Below are 9,661 nucleotides of genomic sequence, written 5' to 3' on the forward strand. Positions count from 1 at the left end.
TGATATTTAAGGTAAAATAAGTTCTTAGTTTGTTTCTGATCTACTTTTTGAGATTAATCCTGTTTTGCGTTTTTAGAGCTTTTCTTACATTTTACTGACGACTCCTGAGAATCTTTAACAAGACTTTGTTTGTGTATTTTTGTTTATGCGTGTTCTAGAAATGTTCTTATTGTATTTCTTTGCAATTTAAAACAAACAACTTTAAACTCTTTTACTAATTTTTTGAGTAACTTCTATTTTTCTTTCGATATTTTTTTTACTTCATGATTAATTGATTTGAGGCAGAATTAGCAGAAAATATGTATGAATCTAATTAGTTTAATCCACTTGAACTTCTTATTCAGAAGCACAAATGTTATATTGTTATTAATGATTGAATCTCAACTTCATCTAGTTATATTTAATAAACAATAAGTGATGCAACAACGATACTACAACCATTTTTTTATATTAATATAAAGACATAATATATTTTATCAGAATGAGTTGAAACAGAAACAACGTCCCAGTGAACAAAGTGGTTTTGATTCAGTGGTTTTATTAATGAACTGGTTCCGTCTGCAAAAGGACAAAAAGAGAAATCTTTCCTCTCCAGAAAACGTTCTATTTACATTTAAAACGTGGCGCTGCGTTTGTTTCCTGTGGGGAATGTTACGACTGCTTCGGGTTATCGTTTATTTATGGTTTATTATATTAAAGGGGGGTGGAGCCAGATGTGGAGGGGGGTGGAGCCAGATGGGGGGGCGGGTTCAGTTGGCAGACGGGTGGAAGGACAGCTGCTGGGTCGGGTGAGCCTGGACCTGAAGAGCTGGAGGACCAAACATTGAAATATTCAATTCATCTTCTTTATGAATCTACGAATGTTATTCACACACAGAAAATAACTTAATGTTTTTTACAACTTGGTACGAAAAGGCCGAGGTCGTAATTCAGTTTGTGAAACCAGAGTATTTCTTTAAAAGTCATAAGATGGTAAAGCACAAAAACTAATGTTTCATTCCTTTCAAGGTCTTTAATCACGACTTCTGTAGTTACTGCCATCTGCCTGTAGAGGGCAGTACTGTCCGGTCTTCAACCTTATTGTTGTCCCCGGGACTCAGACCAGGTCTGGGTCCAGGGGGGCTACTGTACCTTGTGGGTGTCCGATGTAGAAGTGCTGCGGCGCCCCCTGCTGGGGGCCGTGTTGGGGGTTGGAGCCGGCGCCCTGCTGGGGGGAGACGTAGTGCAGCATGACGGGCGGCAGACCATGACCCCCAGAGTGATGCGGTCCAGAGAGACCTCCTGCAACGTGGGCCTGCAGACACAACCCAGACCGTTACCGCAGGACGAGTACCGCAGTACCAGTACTGCAGATACCGCAGTACGAGTACCGCAGGACCAGTACTGCAGAACGAGTACCGCAGGACCAGTACTGCAGATACCGCAGTACGAGTACCGCAGGACCAGTACTGCAGATACCGCAGTACGAGTACCGCAGGACCAGTACTGCAGATACCGCAGTACGAGTACCGCAGGACCAGTACGAGTACCGCAGAACGAGTGCCGCAGGACCAGTACTGCAGATACCGCAGTACGAGTGCCGCAGGACCAGTACTGCAGATACCGCAGTACGAGTACCGCAGGACCAGTACTGCAGATACCGCAGTACGAGTACCGCAGGACCAGTACTGCAGATACCGCAGTACGAATACCGCAGTACGAGTACCGCAGGACCAGTACTGCAGAACGAGTACCGCAGGACCAGTACTGCAGATACCGCAGTACGAGTACCGCAGGACCAGTACTGCAGATACCGCAGTACGAGTACCGCAGGACCAGTACTGCAGATACCGCAGTACGAGTACCGCAGGACCAGTACTGCAGATACCGCAGTACGAGTACCGCAGGACCAGTACTGCAGATACCGCAGTAAGAGTACCGCAGGACCAGTACTGCAGATACCGCAGGACGAGTACCGCAAATATCGCAGTACGAATACCGCAGTACGAGTACCGCAGGACCAGTACTGCAGATACCGCAGTAAGAGTACCGCAGGACCAGTACTGCAGATACTGCAGAACGAGTACCGCAGGACCAGTACTGCAGATACTGCAGAACGAGTACCGCAGGACCAGTACTGCAGATACCGCAGGACGAGTACCGCAGGACGAGTAACGCAAATATCGCAGGACGAGTACCGCAAATATCGCAGATACCGCAGGACGAGTACCGCAGATACCGCAGGACGAGTAACGCAAATATCGCAGGACGAGTAACGCAAATATCGCAGATACTGCAGGACGAGTACCGCAGATACCGCAGTACGAATACTGCAGTACGAGTACCGCAGTACGAGTACTGCAGGACCAGTACTGCAGATACCGCAGTACGAATACCGCAGGACCAGTACTGCAGATACCGCAGTACGAATACCGCAGGACCAGTACCGCAGATACCGCAGTACGAATACCGCAGGACCAGTACTGCAGATACCGCAGTACGAGTACTGCAGGACCAGTACTGCAGATACCGCAGTACGAATACCGCAGTACGAGTACTGCAGGACCAGTAGCGCAGATACCGCAGTACGAATACCGCAGAACGAATACCGCAGAACGAATACCGCAGAACGAGTACGGCAAATATCGCAGTACGAGTACCGCAGAACGAGTACGGCAAATATCGCAGATATCGCAGTACGAGTATCGCAGATACCGCAGTACAAGTAACGCAAATATCGCAGATATCGCATTTTTAATCTGCTTCTTTCCAGACGGAAGCGGTCCCACACGATGCGTTCGAGGACCGTCGTAAAGGTGACTGTTTAAAGAGGAGCTACCTGCGTGAGCTGGCTAATGGAGGGGAAGCCGTGGGCCAGAGGCTGGTGTCCCGGGAGGCTGTAGCCCTGCATGGTGTAGGAGGTCTGGGGGGAGCTGTGGCCCGGCGGCAGGTTGGGGGGCGCCGGGTTCTGCAGACCTCCAGAGTGGAACATGGACTGAGGCTGAGGACCGGCCTGGCTGGACTGAGGGGAGGGGGGAGGGGAGACGGAGACGGAGACCGGTTCACCAAAGAGGCTTTCAGCAGGAACCAAAACCACATGAGGAGCTAACCGGGTACCTGGTTGTGTCCCGGACTGGGAGCTGAGTGCTGGGGGGGCGGCTGGTTCCCAGTCGGGGTGCTGGAGGGCTGAGGGTGGTGGAGGGCGCCCGAGTGGTGGGAGAAGGACTGGGCTGAAATAAGGAACCGCATCTGGAGGTCAGAACCTCGTAGAACCAAATCTGTGTATTTACTCTTTAAATGTCAAACTGAACATTAAATGTTAATGTTTTACTTTCATCTGATGAACTGGAACATCGGATTAAATTATATATATTTATATATAATATAGTAGAAATGTTTAAATTATTATTTATTATGTTCCACAAGGTTAATTTCTTCTTGATTATATGGTTTGTCTTATTATTTCTTGACATATTAACCGACTAAATACGGTAAGGAGACATTTTCTTTCTTTTCAAACCGTTTACTGACTTTAGAAATAAGTTATCATCAACTTTATTAGTTTTAATGTTGGCTTCTTGTTTTACATTGTGATGAAATATTTAACAAACAATGAAAACTAAACTATCTTCAAAGAATTCAACAGTTTGATGAATTAAAATGTGCACTTTCATTAAAAAAAGGATAAATAGAAGACTGAGTTCTGCTTACCATACATGGCCTGTTGTGGCCCCTCAGCCTGGCCGGGGTACTGGGGGCCGGGAGGACCCATCTGGGGAGGGGGGGCCCCGGCCGTCAGCATCCTCGCGCCGCCCTGAAGCATCGAGTACACGGGCTGGAGAATGGACCGAAGAGTCAGAATGTACTAAATATAAATAAATCTATATCAACCAGAGGAGTCGCCCCCTGGTGGTCAGGAGAGAGAATGCAGCTTTAACACATGAAGCATAGACTTCTATACAACCAGAGGAGTCGCCCCCTGGTGGTCAGGAGAGAGAATGCAGCTTTAACACATGAAGCATAGACTTCTATACAACCAGAGGAGTCGCCCCCTGGTGGTCAGGAGAGAGAATGCAGCTTTAACACATGAAGCATAGACTTCTATACAACCAGAGGAGTCGCCCCCTGGTGGTCAGGAGAGAGAATGCAGCTTTAACACATGAAGCATAGACTTCTATACAACCAGAGGAGTCGCCCCCTGGTGGTCAGGAGAGAGAATGCAGCTTTAACACATGAAGCATAGACTTCTATACAACCAGAGGAGTCGCCCCCTGGTGGTCAGGAGAGAGAATGCAGCTTTAACACATGAAGCATAGACTTCTATACAACCAGAGGAGTCGCCCCCTGGTGGTCAGGAGAGAGAATGCAGCTTTAACACATGAAGCATAGACTTCTATACAACCAGAGGAGTCGCCCCCTGGTGGTCAGGAGAGAGAATGCAGCTTTAACACATGAAGCATAGACTTCTATACAACCAGAGGAGTCGCCCCCTGGTGGTCAGGAGAGAGAATGCAGCTTTAACACATGAAGCATAGACTTCTATACAACCAGAGGAGTCGCCCCCTGGTGGTCAGGAGAGAGAATGCAGCTTTAACACATGAAGCATAGACTTCTATACAACCAGAGGAGTCGCCCCCTGGTGGTCAGGAGAGAGAATGCAGCTTTAACACATGAAGCATAGACTTCTATACAACCAGAGGAGTCGCCCCCTGGTGGTCAGTAGAGAGAATGCAGCTTTAACACATGAAGCATAGACTTCTATACAACCAGAGGAGTCGCCCCCTGGTGGTCAGGAGAGAGAATGCAGCTTCAACACATGAAGCATAGACTTCTATACAACCAGAGGAGTCGCCCCCTGGTGGTCAGTAGAGAGAATGCAGCTTTAACACATGAAGCATAGACTTCTATACAACCAGAGGAGTCGCCCCCTGGTGGTCAGGAGAGAGAATGCAGCTTTAACACATGAAGCATAGACTTCTATACAACCAGAGGAGTCGCCCTCTGGTGGTCAGGAGAGAGAATGCAGCTTTAACACATGAAGCATAGACTATTTTGATGCATTGAAACATTAATGAATGTGAAGCATCATGTTACTTTAACTTCTTCATATACAGTAGTTTAGTATAGTGGGTCCAAACATAGGGGGCCTGGCCCCTGCATAGGGTCACCAGATGAATCAGATGGGTCCCGACATGATTGGATGAGTAAGATGCATCGAAACTTCAGCAAGGCTGTGAGCTTGAATAGGGGTACCTGTCCGTGGAAGTGGGGGGGCAGGGCCTGGATCACCTGACCGTACTGCAGGTAGGACTGGGGGTACGGTGAGGCCACCAGAGGGGGTCCCGCTGCCGAGGCTGCAGCTGAGATCATGGAGGAGGCCTGGGAGGCGTGGTGCTCCGGACGCTGTCCCACCACCGGGCCTGAAAACAGCACAACACACGTCATTAACTGAACCGACTGATCTGTGATCAGCTGCTGTGCTTGGTAGTGATGTGATCTCTGATCATGTGACTTTGTGAACAACTAATCAGTGTTTAGACCAACGGGGAAGAGCTAGCAACGTTAGCAGCACCGCTAACGGAGAACCAGCGGAGGTTCACTTCGGTTACATGGTGATGCGTTCAGGCTCTGCTCAGTGAACATGAGGTATTAGTGTGTGTGTACCTTTGGCTCTGGGGTATTTGCCCTGGTTGACAGTCGACATCGTGTACTGATACATCTGAGGAGCCTGAGGAGTGTGACAACAGGTCAAAATGTTGAGTTTATATAATATAATAATTATATTATATATAATTCAATTATGTAATTATATTCTGTATATTATAAATATATATATACATATATATATATACTTGTATTATAATATACATATATATAATATAATTTATGTACATGATATAATTATATTACATACATATACATATATATTTCCTAAAGTTCTAGGTGACCCTGAAGAGGGATTCAGACCTGCATCTGGTGTCCCTGGAGGTGGAGCGGGGAGACGTAGGACAGGTAGTGTCCAGGTGGGTTGCTGTAGATGGCTCCGCCTCCTGGTTGTCCTGGAGGAGCCAGGACCAATGAGGGGCTGGGGGGCGTCGGTCGAGGAGGAGTGGGGGTCGGCGCAGGCTTCTGTCACAACAGAGTTTTAATAAGACGGGATTCTACTTGAAAGGTTAAAGGTCAAAGGTTAAAGGTCAAAGGAGAGGAACCTGCACTATGTTCACTTTGATGGGCAGGAATTCTTTCGCATTTGGATTCAACGTGGAGTTTTTCACTTGCCTGGAAAAACAACAAGAAATAAAATAAAGTCACTAAAATGTTTGTTTAATTTGAGTCAGACTTTAAAATAATCGGACGTTGGAATCAGAAAAAGAAAATTGCAACCGGTGCATTTAAAAAATAGTTTTGATGGATCTTTCATTTGGAAAGAAAAACAGAATCCCACTTAAAATAAATCTCTTTTCCAAGATGGCCGCCAAGAACTTCCACACAACGCGCCACATAAAAAAACACAAATAACAGACGCTAAGCTAACCCCGCTACCCAGCATGCTCCTGGGTACTCACGCTGTGGCTGCAGCCTCGGGCCGCTCGCCGCTCTCCGGACGGCCGTCCTCGCCGCCGGGGCTCGGCCCAGGCCGCCGCCCCTCCGGCCCGAAGGACTCGGGGCCGGCGGAGGGGGCCGTGAAGGTCGGGGCGACCTCCGTCACCTGCTGCAGGTCTTGGGCGGGTTTGGGCGGCGGCGCTGGGGAGGAGGAGGAGGAAGAGGAGGAGGAGGCGGAGCTGTGCGGAGGAGGGTCTGCAGAGGCCGGGCTCGCTGACGGAGAGGAGGTGGGCTGCAGCTGAGAGACAGGAACGAGGGGGAGATATATTAAATATAGCGTTCATTTAAACCTTGATCCTTCTAGGAGCTAAAACACCCCTGTGTGACCTCTGTGTGACCTCTGACCACCGGTCTCACCCTGAACTCCTTGCCGAACTTGCGCAGCTCCTCCAGCTGGTTTCTCTGCTGCACCGTTGGAGCTGCGAGACGAAGAGCTCAGAGTTAAAAGGGGAGGCGTGAAGCTGGGACTTTAGAAACGGGGTTTCCTCGTTACCTTTGCAGGGCTTTCCCTCAGACAGAGCGTCGGTTCTCTCCTTGGCGGCCGTGCTGAGGATCTCGTTCACTGGGAGGAGAAAGCTCATGTTTATTCCACACGTCTGTTCACTGCATCACGCTTTTACAATTTATTGATCAATATTAAGAAGGAAACAGTTCCAAAATGTGATTATTTTCTGCTTTACATTTCTCTGTAAATGTAAAATCTTACAATATATTCAAATCTGAGTTAAAAAAAAAAAAGATATACTCCATATCTTATGCTGTCCATACAATTTCACAGTTTTACATTTTTATTTCATGTTATTAATATAATATTTGTATTTCATGTTATTAATATAATATTTGTATTTCATATGTTAGTATTATAGAGGTGGTGTTGTTGTTTTCTTTCTCTAAATGCTTTGCGAACACAGACTCGTCTCACCATCAATGGGGAAGAGGGGCGTCGGGCCGGAGGGTTTGGAGCCGGTGGCCATGGCAACGGAAGAGGAGTCCAAGAACACGGGCCCGCCCACAGGAAGGAGGTCCAGGGTGGTGTCGGCTTTAGGAGCACGAGAGACTGGAGGGGGGGGGGGGGAGTTAGTAAGTAATCTTATCCATACTAGTACTAGTATGGATAAGGGTACTAGTATTGATAAGGGTACTAGTATGGATAAGGGTACTAGTATTGATAAGGGTACTAGTATTGATAAGGGTACTAGTATGGATAAGGGTACTAGTATTGATAAGGGTACTAGTATTGATAAGGGTACTAGTATGGATAGGAGTACTAGTATTGATAAGGGTACTAGTATGGATAAGAGTACTAGTATTGATAAGAGTACTAGTATGGATAAGGGTACTAGTATTGATAAGGGTACTAGTATTGATAAGGGTACTAGTATGGATAAGGGTACTAGTATGGATAAGGGTACTAGTATTGATAAGGGTACTAGTATGGATAAGGGTACTAGTATTGATAAGGGTACTAGTATTGATAAGGGTACTAGTATGGATAAGGGTACTAGTATGGATAAGGGTACTAGTATTGATAAGGGTACTAGTATGGATAGGAGTACTAGTATTGATAAGGGTACTAGTATTGATAAGAGTACTAGTATTGATAAGAGTACTAGTATTGATAAGAGTACTAGTATGGATAAGGGTACTAGTATGGATAAGGGTACTAGTATGGATAAGGGTACTAGTATTGATAAGGGTACTAGTATGGATAAGGGTACTAGTATTGATAAGGGTACTAGTATGGATAAGAGTACTAGTATTGATAAGAGTACTAGTATTGATAAGAGTACTAGTATGGATAAGAGTACTAGTATGGATAAGGGTACTAGTATTGATAAGGGTACTAGTATTGATAAGAGTACTAGTATGGATAAGGGTACTAGTATGGATAAGGGTACTAGTATTGATAAGAGTACTAGTATGGATAAGAGTACTAGTATTGATAAGAGTACTAGTATTGATAAGAGTACTAGTATGGATAAGGGTACTAGTATTGATAAGAGTACTAGTATGGATAAGGGTACTAGTATGGATAAGGGTACTAGTATGGATAAGGGTACTAGTATTGATAAGAGTACTAGTATGGATAAGGGTACTAGTATGGATAAGGGTACTAGTATGGATAAGGGTACTAGTATTGATAAGAGTACTAGTATTGATAAGGGTAATAGTATTGATAAGGGTACTAGTATGGATAAGGGTACTAGTATTGATAAGGGTACTAGTATGGATAAGGGTACTAGTATGGATAGGAGTACTAGTATTGATAAGGGTACTAGTATTGATAAGAGTACTAGTATTGATAAGAGTACTAGTATGGATAAGGGTACTAGTATTGATAAGAGTACTAGTATTGATAAGGGTACTAGTATTGATAAGGGTACTAGTATGGATAAGGGTACTAGTATTGATAAGAGTACTAGTATTGATAAGGGTACTAGTATGGATAAGGGTACTAGTATTGATAAGGGTACTAGTATGGATAAGGGTACTAGTATTGATAAGAGTACTAGTATGGATAAGGGTACTAGTATTGATAAGAGTACTAGTATGGATAAGGGTACTAGTATTGATAAGAGTACTAGTATGGATAAGGGTACTAGTATTGATAAGGGTACTAGTATGGATAAGGGTACTAGTATGGATAAGGGTACTAGTATGGATAAGGGTACTAGTATTGATAAGGGTACTAGTATGGATAAGGGTACTAGTATTGATAAGAGTACTAGTATGGATAAGAGTACTAGTATTGATAAGAGTACTAGTATTGATAAGGGTACTAGTATGGATAAGGGTACTAGTATTGATAAGGGTACTAGTATGGATAAGGGTACTAGTATGGATAAGGGTACTAGTATGGATAAGGGTACTAGTATTGATAAGAGTACTAGTATGGATAAGGGTACTAGTATTGATAAGAGTACTAGTATGGATAAGGGTACTAGTATGGATAAGGGTACTAGTATGGATAAGGGTACTAGTATTGATCCCCGTCTCGAGGAACCGACCTGCAGATGAGGACTGGGAGTTTGGGGTCCTCAGGGTTCTGCTGCTCTGGAGTCTCTGGGTTTTTGGGGAA

The 9,661-nt window shown here is 45.4% G+C and overlaps 1 protein-coding gene across 1 annotated transcript in view; it reads right to left on the reverse strand.

The window, feature by feature from the left end:
- Positions 1 to 503: 503 nt before the first annotated feature.
- Positions 504 to 9,661, reverse strand: part of atxn2l (ataxin 2-like) — a 20,385-nt gene continuing 11,227 nt past the window's right edge. Inside the window, exons 10-23 of the mRNA XM_034538852.1 lie at positions 9,591 to 9,661; positions 7,505 to 7,639; positions 7,076 to 7,144; positions 6,940 to 7,001; positions 6,546 to 6,820; positions 6,189 to 6,258; positions 5,947 to 6,108; positions 5,644 to 5,707; positions 5,233 to 5,399; positions 3,691 to 3,814; positions 3,097 to 3,209; positions 2,819 to 3,001; positions 1,132 to 1,294; positions 504 to 808 (exon numbers count right to left, since the gene is read on the reverse strand). The exon at positions 9,591 to 9,661 is cut by the window's right edge and continues 13 nt beyond it. Coding sequence (XP_034394743.1) covers positions 750 to 808; positions 1,132 to 1,294; positions 2,819 to 3,001; positions 3,097 to 3,209; positions 3,691 to 3,814; positions 5,233 to 5,399; positions 5,644 to 5,707; positions 5,947 to 6,108; positions 6,189 to 6,258; positions 6,546 to 6,820; positions 6,940 to 7,001; positions 7,076 to 7,144; positions 7,505 to 7,639; positions 9,591 to 9,661 — 1,717 coding nt within the window. The 3' untranslated portion in view covers positions 504 to 749. The remainder of the gene's footprint in view (positions 809 to 1,131; positions 1,295 to 2,818; positions 3,002 to 3,096; positions 3,210 to 3,690; positions 3,815 to 5,232; positions 5,400 to 5,643; positions 5,708 to 5,946; positions 6,109 to 6,188; positions 6,259 to 6,545; positions 6,821 to 6,939; positions 7,002 to 7,075; positions 7,145 to 7,504; positions 7,640 to 9,590) is intronic.

Source organism: Cyclopterus lumpus, chromosome 8 (genome assembly GCF_009769545.1).
Source record: "Cyclopterus lumpus isolate fCycLum1 chromosome 8, fCycLum1.pri, whole genome shotgun sequence".
Classification (NCBI taxonomy): domain Eukaryota; kingdom Metazoa; phylum Chordata; class Actinopteri; order Perciformes; family Cyclopteridae; genus Cyclopterus; species Cyclopterus lumpus.